This window comes from Apium graveolens, chromosome 4 (genome assembly GCF_009905375.1).
Source record: "Apium graveolens cultivar Ventura chromosome 4, ASM990537v1, whole genome shotgun sequence".
Lineage (NCBI taxonomy): Eukaryota > Viridiplantae > Streptophyta > Magnoliopsida > Apiales > Apiaceae > Apium > Apium graveolens.
Window position 1 is genome coordinate 181,557,567 of NC_133650.1, and position 18,943 is coordinate 181,576,509.

Consider the following 18,943-nt stretch of genomic DNA (forward strand, 5'->3'; position numbering starts at 1 on the left):
AAATTAAAACAAAAAGAAGCAAATAAACTAAAAAATATTTATTTTGGAGCAATAGAATTTACAATAAAAGCATATTTTCAGAAAAATATTGATACTCCTATACAAATATATGTACTAGACGATAGAATAATAGGAAATATACAAGATTCATTAATAGCAGTGGTAAAAGGAAACTTAATATATCAGAAATTAAAATTTATAATACAACCTGATTTTAGCATATCATTAAGAGATGAAAATAAAGAAAGATCTTTAACATTATATTATAAATTAGATGGAATAAAAATGCAAAAGGGAAGTAAAGTAATTAGTATAGAAACTAAAATAGTATATGCTATGACTGGAAACCATCATGTAAAGAAACAAACGGAATTAGGAATAATAGTACCAAAATTATATAATGATATATTAGAAAAAATTGAACATAAAGAAGAATCTCAAATAACAATCCCAGAAGAATTTACAATAGACTTTAGTAATAGACAAATAATTCCAACACAAAGAATTAAACCAATATTAGAAGGATCTAGATTAAGTTTTAGAAGAGAACACAACCCTATAAAATTAGTTAGATCAATGAGTATGACCAGTAGAAAATTAGATTTAATAAAATTACCGTGTTACGAATCAGATAAATTACGAATAAAAACAATAATATTTAATGGAATATTTGCCAAAGAAGTCATAACAGAAATAAATAGCGGAGCAACAAAAAGTCAAATACATATAACTGAAGTTGACTCAAACAAATGTGAGGAAATAGAACCTCAAATAATAACTGAACCAAATAGTTCGAGAGAAACAATAATAACAAAAGGTATAAAATTAAGATTAAAAATTTTAGACTTAGAATATAATATAAGCCTAGGAGTAATAGAAAATGACGTTAGTTATCAACTATTATTAGGAATGGATTTCTTAAATGAAATAAAATATAATATAACCAATGAAGGAATAGAAATAAATGATCAGAATAAATTAAGATTTATAGACAGAATATGAACCCTGAAAAGGAAATAAATGAAAAGAAAGATGAAATAGAAACTATTAATAGGATAATAAAAGAAACATTAATTATGTCTCAAGAAAAAGAACTACAATACTTAAAAGAAAAAGAAAAACTAGAGGAAGAAGTAAAGGAATTAGAGAAAATAAAAGGTAAGAAAAGAAAAATATGGATAATTAAAGGAGAATGGAGAAACGAGTCTATAAATATGAATAATACTGAAAACCAAATAAAAGATATTTGGAACGAAATATTTATAAAGGAAAGTTTAAACGCTATATTAAAAAAGATGGAAGAAAATCAAGAAATTAGTAGAAAGATAATTAAGGAAGAAATAACAGCATTATGGAATATATCAGAAATCCCAATCTTTAAACAAATATTAGATAAGTTAACTATTATACAAAATAGTTTAGAACAAAATAAAGAAAAGAAAATAATTAAAGACGAAACAGAAGAATCAGAACTAGTACCTATAACAGTAATAGGAAGAACTAAAGAACCTATATTAATGGATATAAGCAAATCAAAACCGAAAATAACTATAGGGGTTAAAAGAACAATAAATGGTTTAGCAGAGCTTCATAAATCAGGAAAATTCTAGGAAAATGTCTATAACAGAACATAGTGCTATAACATTTCTTAAAAAACATGGAAAAGAGTTACTGGAAAAAGAAAGACAAAAATATGAACCTATAAAACAAGAAATAAGAGAAGATGAACTAAAAGAATTAAGAAAAGAAAATGCTAAATTAAAAACTAAAACTAATATAGAATGGTTAAATAAATATAAATTTTATAAAAAAAATATAAAACCCAAAAGAAAGAATTAAAAGAAACAAAGTTAGAAGTAATAAATGTATTAAAAGAAATAGATAATTTAAAAAATGAGATTAATCAATTAAAAATAGAATTAAAAGAAAAGGAAATTATTAAGTCTGACGATAGTAATTCAGAAACGAACAAAGAACAAGATGAGAGCAGTAATACAAGTAAATCAGATAGTAATCTAGGAGAAGAAGGATTAAATTACTTAGAGGAATCAGATAATGAGGAAAAGGAAATAGTAATAAAAGAAAATAAAGAAATATTAGAAGCCCTCGGAAAAACCGTAAATGCAATAATAACAAATGAAGAGAAAAGCGATGAAAGTGATATTGAAGAAAGAGAAACTTCACATAAACAAACAAATTATGAAACCGAATCAGATAACGATGCATACCCAGAAGAAGAAATAGAAGATCATATAATAACTAAAAATAATATTAAAATGCCAGGAAATATACCTATAGGACAACAAAATGAAGTACAAGATTTCATAGGATCAATACACCAAGGAATAAATATAAATGGATATTTTCTAGATTTAGATAATGTCTACGACGATCAAGAAATAAGTAGAAGAATAAAAGACTGGAATTTAGGGATGTATATAGCCTTAATGAATTCAAAAAATATAGAAGATCTAGATTATGTTTTTGAACTAATATCAAAAACAATTATAGGAAAAGCAGCATTTTGGTTAGAAAATATTATTTATGAATTAAAGGGACAAGTAAGAACGTATGCTAGAAGCTGGAAAGATACGTTAAACGCATTTGATATATTATTAAAAAGAGAATTTCTAGGAGAAAGATGGTTTGTAGCTCAAGAAAATATAACAGTAGAAAGAAAATTAGAAATAACAATGTATCTAAATAATATGAAATGTTGTAGGATTAGTAAATTACCAGAATATACTATAAGTTTTACTAAATTCTTTTATGAAGCTAAGTTTTTACCTAATGAAAGCTTAGTATATCAACAACTGTATTATGATCATCTACCTTCACCTTATAATACCGAAATAACTAAAGAATATAATAATCTAGAACCTAAAGAAAATACATTAGGAGAAAGAATTAGATTATTAAGAGCATATTTAACTCGAAAATGTGAAGAATATAGAATTCAACAGAAAATTAAAAAGGATAAAAAACAAGGGTTAAGAGAAATCTGTAATTTTACGGAGAAAAAATTAATATTTGGATGTGATAATCAAGATTATAAAACTAGAAAGAAGTATAGGAAATATAGGAAACTAGATTATAATAATCAAAATGAATATTATAGAAAACAAAATAAAACCTATAGACCTTATAAACCATTTAATCGAAGATTTAAAAGAAGAAAATTTAAAAAATATAGAAATACTCCTGAAAATAGAAAGAGATTTAGATATAAGAGAAAGTTTAGAAAAAGAAATAAAACAAAAATAGCAGATTGTAAATGTTGGAATTGTAATGAAAAGGGACATTATGCAAATAAGTGTCCTAAATTACAGCAAAAAGGAGTAAAATACATAGATACCACCGAATTAATAATGAAACTATAATATATAAGAGAAGATAACAATAACTGGTATGATGAAGAAGTATTCTATATAAGTGAAACAGAACCAGAAGAAATAAATTACATAAATGAAAATGATAGTAATAATGAAAGTTTAACTACTGAATAGAATAAAATGGTAGCTATATATATTGAAGCACAGGTAGAATATAAACCTACGAAATATATAAAACAAAAGATATTTATAGATAGCGGAGCAGATATTTGTTTAGCTAAAGAAGAAGTATTTACTCAACACAAATGGAAACGTACAAAAAATAGAATAATAGTAACAGGATTCAATAACCATAAAAAAGAGATAGATATAATAGCAGAAAATGTAAGATTTATATTAGGAAAAATAAGGTTTAGGTTACCTATAATATACCAAGAAAATAATATGAAACAACAAATGTTACTAGGAAATAACTTTTTAGATTCTTTTAAAACTCAAATAATAAAACAAGATAGGATAAGTTTGCTAACACCTTGCGAAAAATGGATAGTATTAAAAAGAATAATACCTGTAAAATCAATAGAAATAAGTAATATTAAAACAGAAAGAAAAATGAATTTAGAACTATTAAACAAAAATATTTAAAGGCCTTAGAAATAAATTTTGGAGAACATCCAATGAAGTTATGGGAAAAAGAAAAAATATATGCTGAAATAAAACTAATAAACCCTAATGATATAATTAGAAACAGACCAATAAGATATAGCCCAACAGATCAAAAGGAGTTAGGAGTTCAAATAAAAGAATTATTAAACTTAGGACTAATACAAGAAAGTAAAAGTCCGCATAGTAGTCCAGCGTTTTTAGTAAGAAATCATAATGAAGTAAAAAGAGGAAAAGCTAGAATGGTAATAGATTATCGAGAACTAAATAAAAAGACTATATTTGATGGATATTTTTTACCATATAAAAGAAATTTAATCAACCAAACGAGTAATAAAAAAATAGTTTAGTAAATTTGATTGTAAAAGTGGATACTGGAAAATAAAATTAACTAAGGAATCTAGATGTTTAACAGCATTTAGCGTTCCACAAGGACATTATGAATGGATAGTACTACCATTTGGATTAAGAACAGCTCCACAAATATTCCAAAGAAGAATGGATAAAATATTTAGAGAAATGAATGATTTTATTCTAGTATATATAGATGATATATTAATATTTAGTGATAATTTAACAGATCATTCAAAACATCTAGATATATTTATTCAGACTATTAGAAAACATGGAATATTATTATCAGAAAAGAAATCAGAAATATTTAAACACAAAATAGAATATTTAGGATATATTATAGACTCTGAAGGAATTCAATTACAAGAACATATATCAACAAAAATAAAGAATTTTAAAGAAATTTTAGAAAATAAAAAAGAAGTACAACAATTCTTAGGAATAGTAAATTACGCTTCAGATTATATAAAAGATTTACCAAAATTAAGAAAACCACTACAAGATTTAATAAAGAAAAATAAAACTTTTGAGTGGAAGGAAGATCATACAAATGCAATAAGAGCATTAAAAACAAAGGTAGAAAATTTACCTAAACTACGATTACCCAAAGATAGTGATCAGTTAGAACTATTTACAGATGCTAGTGATATAGGATGGGGAGCAGTATTAGTAGCTTTTGAAAAAGATGATATTGATAAAGAAAACCCTTTAATATGTGGATATGCAGCTGGAACGTGGAAACCCAATGAAAAGAATTATCATATTAATGAAAAGGAACTATTAGCTGTAAAATTAGGAATTAAAAGATTTCATTATCATTTACTACCTGCAAAATTTGTTGTAAGAACAGATAATACTCAAGTAAGATCATTTATATTCAATAAAATTGACCCTTTACCAGAATTAAATAAAAGAAGAAATTGGCAAGCATTTTTTAGTTGTTATGATTTTATTATTAAAAATATATCAGGTACTAAAAATATTCTTGCAGACTATCTTAGCAGGGAAAATGGAAAGTATTAGCAGTATTATGATACAGGTGGGAGAAGTAATTCAGAAGATAAAGGAAAAGAATGACCAGATAAACTTTATTAACGAAGAAATCAGCCAACTTACTACTACTTTAGAAGGAAAACTCAGAATATTAAACAACCTTCAAAAAACCCCAGAAACCTTTGTATCAAGATTAGCCAATACTCCTACTATCAAAACAATAACCATACCAGATAATACTATCAACGCCATTACCCTAAAAGATCGTGTAACCTTTACCAAAGAATATACCGAGTCCTTTGAAAAGATACAAAAGTACTATGATTATAAAACCAATACTACAATCCTGAGAAATGGGAAATTTGGAAAATACCCAAGGTATATCTGTAGGGAAAACGCAGATTCAACTGTAGTAAAAAACCTATTACTCTTAGGATTTATTGACAAAATAATGGTAGATGAAACCTTATCAAGTATAGCACAACTACCATCAACTATAACACAAAGCCTTCAATCTTACATGAATTCATACGGACCAGGAGGAATTTATGGTATACAGGTTTTTGATGCCTGTACTGACTTAACAGGAAAACCCATATTACTCTGTCAAATATTTAAGTATGGCAGGAATACTACTATAGAAGGTGAAAATACTAGCCTAAAGACGGACATGGCATGTACAATAGAGCAATTTGGCGACTGGTTGTGTAACAAGAGAGCAATCGGCATAGCAACATTGAAGTCTAAACTTGAAGATATGATACGAGGAGGAAAGGCATGTGTCATTGGCACAAGTAAAGGTGGATTAGCAGAAGAAATACTAACTATTTATTATAATAATGATATAATTAGCAGGGATACTACAGCTTTGAACGAAATGCATGCAAGATTATCAGATTTAAAGCACAATCATGCTCAGAAGACAAAGGAAATTTATCAGAATTTATTATCAGGCCAAAGACGGAGACCAGTGGCAACTCTAAAGAATATAGCAACAAAAGAAGAAGGATGTTCTGATCCCTTTGCATAGATATTTGTTAGGCCCTGAAAGGGTGACCTAACCATATAATACAATGTAATACTATTTGATGAAAGTTAAGCCCAATAAAATTTGGTGACCTAACAATGTAATAATAACGATGAATTGATAGGCCCAATGAGAATTGGTGACCTATGGATATTACAAATGATATTTCGGCCCAATGAGAATTGGTGACTGAAAGCATATTACAAATGATATTTCGGCCCAATAAGAATTGGTGACTGAAAGCATATTACAAATGATATTTCGGCCCAATGAGAATTGGTGACTGAAAACATATTACAAATGACACTACGGCCCAAATTATATTGGTGACTGTAAAAAATCAATAATTTTCAGGAAAAAGAAAAAGACAGCAGCAACAAAGAAGAAAGGTTACTAGAAGAAAAAGACAACAGCAGAAAAGACAAGGACATTTGCCAGAAATTTTATCTCTAAAGTCAAAAAGAAGGTGGAATGGCAGACAAATCACAGAAAGTGGATTCAGCTTTTGAAAAAGAGGAAAGAAAAAGAACGGAGGAAATTAAAAGGGAATCTTAGAAATAGAAATTAGTAGAATCAACAGAGATTGGAAAACTCTATAAAAGCCATCTTGTAAATCATTAAGAGATATCGAAAGTTTTCATTAATAGAAATGGCTGTTTATAAATTTTCTCTGAGTAGCTAAACCCTTTACTCTACAATCTCTATACAAAAAAATATTGTGAGATCGAAGTTAATATTATACTATGTCTATGTTTAGTAATTGTTAAGACAGATATAATATTTTATTAAGTGTTCTAGAGGATATCCCAAGGCGATCCCAAGGTCAGGCTATATCCCGAAGCAAGGAAGCGAGAAGGGAAGGAGAGCCAAGACAGGTTGACAGCCATAGGTGATCTAGGATACTTATAAGGTATTATTCTGAATTTATGATTGCTAAATTATGATATTAGTAGAATGTTTATGGAATAGATCACAATATGAGTATTGTTATGAGGTTGTAGACATTTAAATGAAATATGTTGATTTTTGGATTTAATCATGAATATAATATTCTTTTATAATTGTTTATTATATATCTGTGTGCCTTCCCTCTTTAGGATTATCAGATATAAAAAACGATCCCCTGCGAATCTGAATCTGTGGCTTTGTCTACTTTCTGCCTCTTACAATAAGGACTTTAACAATCTGGAGCTATTCCAGTGCTCCTCATGGTATTCAGCACCCTTAACGCCCTGTCCATTCTGCGTGTTAAACAATTTCCATCCATTAGTGTATTGTAGGTGACTACATTAGGAAATACATCTTTTTGAGTCATTGCATGTTTTGCATCATCTATCATCCCCATTTTCTGCAGTATGCATCAACCAATATGTTAAAGGTGTGCACATCTGCAGAGATTTTCATGAAATCCATCTCAATTAACAATCGTTCGATCCAAGTGGCAAACACCTTGGATTAATGTGCTATAGGTTATAACATTTGGACATATGGCTTTGCGGGTCATTTCAGACACAAGACCTAAAGCATAGTTACAGATTTGTCTTGAGAAAGAAGGCCCTTATTAAGAATGTTGTAGGTCACAATACAAGACCACGTTTCATGATTCCGCCCAACAACGCAAAGGCATAATCAAGTGTATAATTCAAGTGACAACAACATTTGATGACTGTGTTAAAGGTTAATATGTCAACTGGAATGCTTAAAAGCCGCAATTCTCTAAACATGGAGATAGAAACAGAGTGCTCCTTCATCGGAACAAGGGAGGCCGACAATTGATTGAAGTTAATAACAGGACGCAGAGGTTTCAGGCACATGAAAAGAGTATCGTCGAGCTAATTGAAACCACTACTAACTAATATAAATGAAAAAAAACACCATATGTTGTGATAGGGTATAAGAGACCAGCTAGGATCCAACCTGGATCTAAAAGATACCAGGCTCGACTGAACTACCAAGACCCCCCTCTCCCAGGCCCGGGTCTATCCTGTTGACCGGATCCGGATCGACCTGCATACCCGGATCCGGATCCACCTGCATACCCGGATCCGGATCTCAGCAACCATAAGGGGGGTCTCAGCAAACACATCACATCCCACAACCCACTAAGGAGGGGTACGTTGGCACGTGACTATGACAACTATCAACAACCAACACCCCAGACAAGCACGACGCGTGTCAGAGGCCGTTAGGACACTCTGGAGGTGGTCCTCCCCTGGACACGTGTAAGCAATCCGCCCAAGCCAGGCGTCCTCCGCTCCCAAGATCCAACGGCCCAGATTTAGAGGTATGTTAGATATATTTGATAATGTCATGGCTAATATGTTTTATGTTTAGCTTTCAGATCTTACTGAACAGGATAAATCAGTACTTAACTGTTGATCAGTACTTATACTGGAAGTCAGGACTTAAGGATATCAGTACGTATATTATCAGGAGATAATCATCAGAAGATAGATATCAGAACTTAAGTGCTGAAGGATAATCAGATAAGGACAGTAGCTGATTAAAGGAAAGAAGATTGAGATAAACATAAGAAGAGATATGCATGAAGAAGGAATTCCGTGAAGAATGGAATACTTGGAAGAAAAGATATCTGATTGATATATTTTAGGAAGCAGAATTATATTCCATATCAATTAGCGATTATCTTGTAACTGTGTAGTATATAAACACAGACATAGGGTTTACACTATAAGTGTTATCATTATTAGAGAAGATTATTCATTGTAACCCTAGCAGCTCTCGTGATATTTGTTCATCACTGAGAGGTAACAGTTCCATACTGTCAGAGTTTATTGTTTCAATAAAGCTTGTTTTCTGTTACTTAAGTTCTTAAAGTTCGATTTGAGTGTACTATACACTGTATTCACCCCCTCTACAGTGTGTGTGTGACCTAACAATTGGTATCAGAGCCTATCTGTTAACATACATACAGTTAAAGATCCAAACACAATCATGTCGGACACAGAAACTCCAACTAAGTCTACCAAAACTGAGGAACCACCAAAGACACAAATTCAGAGTCGGTATGAGACCATCAGAGTTCCTATACTGAGACCATCTGAATATCCCATATGGAAGGTAAGGATGACCATGTTCCTGGAAGCAACAGATCCAGAATACCTTGATAGAATCAAGGAAGGCCCTCACAAACCAACCAAGCTCGCTGTTGCAGTTGCAGGTGAAGCAGCAAAGACCGTACCAAAGGAGAAGAGTGATTATACTGCTGAAGACATAGCATCAATTGCTAAGGATGCTAAGGTACGACACTTACTGCATAGTGCCATTGATAATGTAATGTCAAACAGGGTAATCAACTGCAAGACTGCTAAGGAGATATGGGATGCTCTGGAAATAAGGTGTCAGGGAACTGACACAATTAAGAAGAACGGGAAGACAATACTCACTCAAGAGTATGAACACTTTGACTCAAAGGCTAATGAGTCATTGAATGATTTATATGATAGATTTGTCAAACTTTTGAATTATTTGTCATTGGTTGATAAAGAGTATGATCTTGAAGATTCAAACCTTAAGTTCCTGTTAGCTCTTCCTGAATGCTGGGATTTGAAGGCAACGACAATAAGAGACAACTACAATCTTGATGAAACAACTCTTGACGAAATCTATGGAATGCTCAAGACTCATGAGCTGGAGATGGAACAAAGAAGCAAGAGGAAAGGAGGAAAGTCAAGGACAGTTGCTCTTAAGGCTGAAGAAGAATTCCCCAAAGCAACTTCCTCAAAGAAAGACAAGGGTAAAGCTCTTTTCATAAAGTCTGATACTGAGTCATCAAGTTCTGAGAGTAATGATGACTCAGATTCTGAAAGCTTGCCTGAGACTGATGCTGATGAGGAGATGATGAAGTTGTGTGCTCTTATGGTGAAAGGAATCACAAAAATTGTATACAGGAAGTTCAGGAAGGGAAAGAAGTTTTCCAGGAAAGGCATAAGTTCTGATAAGAAGAATTTCAGAAGATCTGAAGGCAGAGGAGGAAAATCTGACAGAGGAGATTACACCAATGTTAAATGCTATAACTGTGGTGAGAAAGGTCACATATCTCCTGACTGCAAGAAGGTAAAGGGTGACAAAGGCAAGGCTCTTGTCACAAAGTAGAAAAGCTGGACAGACACCTCAGACTCTGAAAGTGAGGAGAACTATGTATTGATGGCAAATGCTGATAAAGAAAGTGCTGAGAGCAGTTCTGAAGCTGCTGAAACAAAGGTACCTCAGACTACTTATGCTTTTCATACTGATGATATTAATGAGTTGAGAAGATATCTTAAAACCATGTTTGTTAGCTATAGAGATCAAACTTTAACATGTGAAAGATTAACTTCTGAAAATCTTGCATTTAAGAAAAGGAATGATTTCTTAGAAAAAGAGTTAGTCATGTTCCATCAAACTCAGAAGGATAGAGATGATGCTTTTTATGTTAGGAATGAAGTGCTAAAATTAAATGAATCTCTAAAAACTGAGTTAGGAAAGGAAAGAGAGATTATCAGGACTTGGACTAACTCTGGCAAAACAACTCAAAATTTGCTAAGTAGTGGAAACTGGAAAGAGGGCTTAGGTTATGGAGAAGATAAGAAAGATAAAGGAACTGAAGAAATTAAGGCTGTTGATAAGCAAAAGCCAAAGTTAAAACCTGTTAAGTTTGTAACTGTAAAGTCTGAAAATGAAAAATCAGAAGTTACAAAGGAATCAACTTCTGACAAACTAAAACAGGAAAAGACAGCTGAAGTGAACATAGGCTTAATGACGAAGAAGCAGCTTAAGCATAAGATGAAAGATGTCAAGAATGCAAACAAGGTAAAATCACCTAGGAAAAATAGGAATGGAAAGGAAGGTGTGAATAAAAGCAACGATTATAAACCTGTTCCTGATGCTCCTAGGAAAACATGTCATAACTGTGGAAGTTCTAACCATCTGGCTTCTTTTTGCAGGAAGAATAAGAATATTAACTCCTTACCTTCAAAATCAGGAGTTAAGAGTCAGTCTATTAGATACAAACCACAAAATCCTTGTTTTCATTGTGGTAGTTTATGGCATTCCATTTATACTTGTAAGGAATATCATAGTTTGTACTATGATTATTATCAAATAAAACCTTCTTTGAAGAAAGTTTCCATTGTTCCTTCTAGTGTAAATTCTGATTCAAATTCTGATAGTGTAAGTTCTGATAAGAAAAATGTTAACATAAACTCTGATGCTAAATCCGTTGCAAATGTTAACAAACTTAATAAGGCCAAAGGATCCAAGCAAGTCTGGGTCCTTAAAACTAATAATTAGTGGTCTTTGTGATTGCAGGGCAACAGGAAAAATATTCTAGTTCTGGACAGTGGATGTTCAGGACATATGACTTGAAATAAGGCCCTGCTATCAGACTTTGTGGAGAAAGCTGGCCCAAGTGTTTCTTATGGAGATGGCAACATTGGAAAAACATTGGGATATGGCAATATCAATCTTGGAAATGTCATAATTAAACAAGAAGCTCTGGTCTCAGGACTTAAACACAACCTACTGAGTATAAGTCAAATCTGTGACAGAGGTTATCATGTTGATTTCTTTGAAGAACACTGTGAAATTGTGAGTAAATCTAAAGGCAAAGTTGTTCTGAAAGGATACAGGCGTGGTAACATTTATGAAGCTAAGCTTTCAACAAGTACTGATGGTTCTGCAATCTGTCTAATGAGTAGAGCATCAATTGAAGAAAGCTGGAATTGGCATAAGAAACTCTCTCATTTAAATATCAACAATATAAATGAACTGGTCAAGAAAGATCTTGTGAGAGGATTGCCAAACACAGTATTTGCTCCTGATGGTCTTTGTGATTCATGTCAGAAAGCCAAACAAAGAAAATCTTCATTCAAGAGCAAGACTGAATCATCAATTCTTGAGCCTTATCATCTAATACATGTTGATCTATTTGGTCCAGTAAATGTCATGTCTATTGCAAAGAAGAAGTATGCGTTGGTCATAGTGGATGAGTTCACCAGATACACATGGGTGTATTTCTTGCACACAAAAAGTGAAACTGTATCTATCTTGATTGATCATGTCAAACAGCTGAATAAAATGGTCAAAGATTCTGTGAAAATTTTAAGGAGTGATAATGGCACTGAGTTCAAGAATTTGATAATGGAAGAGTTCTGTAAAAGCCATGGAATAAAGCAGAAATTTTTTGCTCCTGGAACTCCACAACAAAATGGAGTTGTTGAAAGGAAGAATAGAACTCTCATTGAAGCTGCACGTACAATGCTTGAAGAAGCAAAACTTCCAACCTATTTCTGGGCTGAAGCTGTGCAGACTGCTTGTTTTACTCAAAATGCAACACTCATTAACAAGCATGGAAAAACACCATATGAGATGGTGAAGAAAAAGAAGCCAAATCTGAAATATTTTCATGTATTTGGATGCAAGTGTTTTGTTCTCAAGACTCATCCTGAACAGCTATCAAAGTTTGATCTAAAAGCTGATGAAGGAATCTTTGTTGGATATCCACTTTCCACAAAAGCCTTCAGAGTCTATAATTTGAGAACACAAGTGGTCATGGAATCTATCAATGTCTCTTTTGATGACAAGAAGATTACTAGTCTTGAAGATTTCATTGACCATGATCAGCTGAGATTTGAAAATGAAGACTCAAATTCTGATACTGAAAATCCTGACAGTCTAAGTCCTGATACTATAAACTCTGATGGATTAAACTCTGATGTTATTGAAACTGTGGTGACTACGTCAAAGGAAGATGCACCTATGCAGGGGGAGCATAATCAAGATCCTACCAGATCTCAAGAAACATCAGAACATGCATCTGGCTCTTCAAGTTCTAATTCGTCAAGTTCTGATAAGCCAAGTTATCATGTATGCTACCTGTCTTTGTGCAAGATTTCAAGCAGATCCAAGAGAACCTCACTTAACAGCTGTAAAAAGAATCTTTAAGTATCTTAAAGGAACAGCTGCTCTGGGATTATGGTATCCTAGAGAATCAAATTTTAAACTAATAGGTTACTCAGATGCAGATTTTGCAGGGTGCAAAATTGACAGGAAAAGCACAAGTGGAAGCTGCCAATTTCTTGGAGGCAGATTGGTTTCTTGGTACAGCAAGAAACAAAAGTCAATTTCCACATCAACTGCAGAAGCAGAGTATATTGCTGCAGGAAGCTGTTGTGCACAGATTCTTTGGATGAAGAATCAGTTACTGGATTATGGGTTAACATATTTCAAAATCCCTATTTACTGTGATAATCAAAGTGCTATTGCTATGACAGGTAATCCAGTTCAACACTCTATGACAAAGCACATCAGCATCAGGTACCACTTCATCAGGGAACATGTGGATGAAGGTACAGTGGAATTGCATTTTGTTCCCACAGATCAACAACTGGCAGATATCTTCACAAAACCACTGTGTGAAGCTACTTTTACAAGATTGGTAAATGAACTTGGAATGGTTTCAGGTTCTTTCTTTAAATCTGCTTAGACTTGTTCTGTGTTATCAGACTTTATGCTCAGTATTTACAGAATTAATCTCATTGTATATTCTGTGCTTAATTGATAAATGTCTTTAAGTACTGACTGTTGTCTGATATATGTTTCTAAACTCTGATAAGTGATATGTCTGTTCTAGTACCTATTCAATCCTATGAGGATAACTGTGCTAGATACTGACCTAGTTGTCTTCAATAAACAAATGATTCCATGTAAGAAGTAATTATTTCAGTGGAAATCTTATGACACTAGCAAATTCTGATAATTGAGCTTAGTTAAGTTTACTTTGTATATCTTATTACTAAGTCACAAATTAGAATAATGCTACTCATCTGTTAAGTTCTGATACTAGTAAAACTGCTGAATGTACTAAGTGCTGATAAACCTCACTTATCAAAAGAAAAAGCAAAAAGATCAAAAGATAAAATCAGGTACTCCTTTGAGATCTAGAGTAAAAATGTGGAAGGGACGACCCAAGTGCATTGCTGGTATTAAGTAAATATGCATTAGAAAAGCAAAATATTTTCTTGGTGACTTTTCACACTCTATGATTACTGGAGAAATACTCTGATAATAGCATAAATTCTGATAAACAGTCGTGACTCACTTACACTGAGAAGCCACTGTAAAATAGAATTTCAAAAGATGCATAAAATTAGCATAAAACAGTTGAGGTGGACTCAAGCATAAACTCATTCATCAGTAGGTTTCAGTACAATGACAGCTCTTTAGCAAAATTTTAGTTATGCCTTATTTCTAAGATGTACCGAAGTGAATCAGACTTTACTCTTTGTCTGTTATTTAGCTTAATGCACACACTAATCACTCCATCTGAATGATGAAAATTTCTGTGGTGGTCTATGTTATTTTAGATAAACAGTCATTGTGTCATTATTGCACAAATTCTGAGGACAAGTTCTAGTTACATGTTCTAATGATTAAGTTCTGAAGTCTATAACTCAGAACTTGTATGAGTATTTACTAAGATGGGCATTCCTTTTTCAAGTTAAGAAATTATGTTCTGATGACTGTTAAGTTCTGGTATAGGTCTAAGTTCTGATTTCTCAGTCTAATCCTTTACTTGGCTTATCTGTGAATAAAATTTAATAACAGTCTCAGTTAATAATTGAATATGTTGAAGTGGAAGATTAATAGTCACTATGATTAGGATTAATGGTATTCGTACTTGAACAGTCCACTGTTTCTTGTGTCTTGTGCGGTTTAAACCATGATTCCTCTTTCCAATGACTGTTATTCTTTTTCAAAGTCTAGGGAGATGAGGTAGAATTAATTCTACCTGTCAGCATTCAATTTCTTTGCGTCTCCTGGCATTCTCTTGTCTATATAAGCAACCACTTCACATCAGTCTTTCCATCACATTCTTCTCACACACTTATCCTCCTTTTTTCTTTCAAAAACACAATGGTCAGATACAACATGTTTTTGAACTACCAAACCTTCAATATGGAGCTAAGTTGTGCCGAGTGGCAGCAGGAATGGCATGTCACAGCCATTCCTGAGGAGATATGGGACTCTATCCCACAGGAGGTACTGACACGCCTCCTGTTCTTCTATATGGACTACCATCGCCATCTGGAGCGATTGGAGGAGGAAAGGCCGGAAGCTCTCCGCCAACAAGAGCGAATCATCAGACTCTCCATTCTGTTTGTCGAGAGTAGTGTTAGGTCACACTTTCACTGTAGAGGGGGTGAATACAGTGTTTATTACAATCAAATCAAACTTCAAGAACTTATGTAACAGAAAACAAACTTTATTTAAACAATAAACTCTGTTACAATCTGGAACTGTTATCTCTCAGTGATGAACAAAATATCACGAGAGCTGCTAGAGTTATAATAAATAATATTCTCGATAATGATAACACTTTTAGTGTAAACCCTATGTCTGTGTTTATATACTACACAGTTACAAGATATTCGCTAATTGATATGGAATATAATTCTGCTTCCTAAAATATATCAATCAGATATCTTCTATTCCAAGTATTCCATTCTTCACGGAATTCCTTCTTCATACATATCTCTTCTTATGTTTATCTTGATCTTCTTAACTTTAATCAGCTACTGTCCTTATCTGATCGTCCTTCAGCACTTAAGTTCTGATATCTATCTCCTGATAACATAAGTACTGATATCCCTTAAGTTCTGACTTCCAGTATAAGTACTGATCAGTTAAGTACTGATTTGTTCTGTTCAAATAAGATCTGAAATCTAAACATAAAACATATTAGCCATGACATTATCAAATATATCTAACAATCTCCCCCAACTTGTAAATTAACAAAATATACAAGTTTAACAGATATTTGATGATGTCAAAAACATTAAGTACAAATGCATGAGAAATAGACAAGATAACTACAACTTACAGTCCTTAAAGTTTTTACCAATTCAACTTCTGATAACAACTTCAATCTGTATAAATATCAGAATTTAAGCAGTTGTAGATCTTCGACTTGGCTTCATCATTTTCTGATCTCTCTGATGTCAGGAGTTGTTCTGAGATAATTCTTCAACAAACATTTCTCAGCATATCTGAGTTCATCAATCATTCTCCGTTTGACATCTTTAAGCTCTGCAGTATCTTCACCAGTTTGAAATATTGCAGCTCTGAGATCATTAATCTTTGCTTTTCTCAACTCCCGATCTAGTCTTATGACATAAGCATTATTAGACTCTAGATTGAATTCAAGCCCCTTAATACCAAGATATGTTCTGATCTGTGCAGTATTAGGCTTCATATCAACAATATCACCATTGTGATTTCTGTACTTTGGAACATATCTGCTGTAAGACTTAACAGAATAAAGTCTTTTCTGTCTCTGAATCTGTTCCTTTAAGTAGTTTGCAGCAGTCTCTGTTATTCTGTCATCCACTTGAAGTAAGAATAATACATGCTCCAATTCTTCAAAATACTTCAATGGAATGGCATTTTGTCTTATATGATAAACCCTACCATCTGTCATGAAATACAACATGATGTATTCTTTCAAGTAGGTATGGTAAACCATCTGTACAGATTCTAGTTGATTCAATCTCTCAGGAGTTGCTCCAATACCTGGTTCACTCAAGGAAGTTGGATCATCGGTAGTGTTATGTACTCTTCTTTCATCAGCACTTCCCAATCCAGTTTTATCTCTAGCTTCCTTTCCAGTAACTACTCTTGCTTCAAAACCACTTGAAGTAGTCTTCAAAGATTGAGTCTGTTTTGCTTTAGTGAATCCTGGTAGGAGTGTTTTAGATTTATTTTCTGATATCAAGTTAACTTGAGCACTGTCAGAGGTTACTTGCTTCTTCTGAATATCAGAACTTACAATTTCTTGACTCTGAACAACTTGAGCCATGTCAGAGGTTGTTTTAAGAACTTTTCTTGAAGTCAGAGCAAGATTATCTTTTCCATCAGTAATTTCTTCTTCCTCAGGAGGTACATAAGGCTTGATAGGTTCACCAACCTTTTCTTTACCCTTGGATCTTGGATCTATCTGTGGTTGTGATCTAGCCAAAGTTTCTTCAGTATGTATCCTTTCTTTGATCACAATGCCTTTAGGTTTTGGAAGTAACTTTTTACCAGAAGCTTCAGATTTAGATGTGACTTTCTCTGATTTAAGTCTGGCTTCTTCTTCCTTTAAACTTTCCAAGTCCATCCCTGGATTTTCTTGAAGAAATAACTGTCTTGACATTTCCTCATCAAGATCTAGAAGTTCATCAGAACTTATCCTTTTACCAGCAGCAGAACTTATTCTTTTCCCAGTATCAGAACTTGTTCTATGACTAGCTTGTCTTGATGTAAACCTTCTACCTTGACTATGACCACCACCCATTCCAGAGTTTCCTTGGTCATCTTTTCCATCATCCTTTCCTTGCAGTGACTTGTTGGTTTTGCATTTGGACTTAATTACCTTCTCCCCCTTTTTGGCATCAGCAGGTAATAAAAGAGAGATAAGTAGTTCCACTGAGGTCTGGATTTCAGTAAGTTGCGATTGCTGAGAAGCTTGATTTGTCAGAATTTGATCAATCTGAGCTTGTTGCTTCTCTTGAGTTTTCTCAATATAAGCAACCCTGTCAATGGTAGGTTGGAAGAACTGTTTCTTATCAAGTTTCCAAACTTGTTCCTGTTTAATAAAGTTCTCCTGAATCTTGTGTAGCTCTGCATGAGTGTTGGAATGAAGACCTTGTAGATGTTTAGTACTCAATGCAGTGACTCTAAGCTGGATTTTAAAATCATCAGAATGTAACATTTCATCAGCTTTAGTCAAGTGCTCAGCAAGATGTAAAGCATTTGGAACACATGAAACTGAGTTCCATTCCTTAGTCCACTCCTGACCTGCAGGAGTTTCACTCCAAGGTACTGGTGCATCCCTGATAACAAACTCCTTTAGCAGTTCAGACTTAGGAGGAGTATGTCCTGAAAGACCTGCTTCATCAGCATCTACAGTTGTAGCAGCTTCACCAGTATCTCCAACATTTGCAGCATCAGAACTTAAAGAATCAGTATCTTCTGATAAGACAACTGTATGAGTAGCAATGGAGGCTTCAACATCCTCTAATTGCTGATCTGATACTAAGTTCTGATCAACAGCCATATCCTGATGCTCACCTAAAATCTGATCATCATCTTGATGCAGAGAAGGTGTTAGTAATAACTCAGGAGTTTGAACAGCATCAGTAACAGGTGTTGTGGAAGGATTATTTGTTGTTGGAGCTTCTAAGAAAAGTATTTCAGGCACAACCAAGTTCTGAATATCAATTTCAGCACTTGGGCCTGGATCAACAAGAGATATAGAAGGTGAATTAGCCTTGTCAGATACAGGTTCCTGAGATGGAGTTGATGGAGAAGAAGTGACTGGAGCAAATTCCTTGTCTTGTGAGATCAGAGATTCCTGATCCCCTTCCTTAGCTGCTTCCTCCTCATCATCTGAAACTGGCCTCTGTGCCCTCTGTTTCTTGTACTTCCTTGTTGAATTGGATTCCTTGGGAGTTGCAGGAACCGTCATACGTCTAAGCCTCTTGAGAAGCCTAGAACCCCCAATTGCAGAATCCTTCTGAGAAGTTGCCTTCTT

General features: G+C 33.3%; 1 protein-coding gene across 2 annotated transcripts in view; it reads left to right on the top strand.

Moving 5' to 3' along the window:
- The window catches only part of LOC141716969 (uncharacterized), an 89,417-nt gene extending 82,450 nt beyond the window's left edge, over positions 1-6,967 (top strand). Inside the window, exon 2 of one of the 2 annotated variants that reach the window (XR_012573470.1) lies at positions 6,724-6,967. Coding sequence is in view for 1 of the 2 variants with exons in the window: in XM_074519108.1 (XP_074375209.1) it covers positions 5,359-6,372 (1,014 nt within the window). In the remaining variant the exon portion in view is untranslated. Of the gene's footprint in view, positions 1-5,350; positions 6,414-6,723 lie in introns of those variants that run through there. The other variant, XM_074519108.1, reaches the window with a different exon arrangement.
- The last annotated feature ends 11,976 nt before the right edge of the window (positions 6,968-18,943 follow it).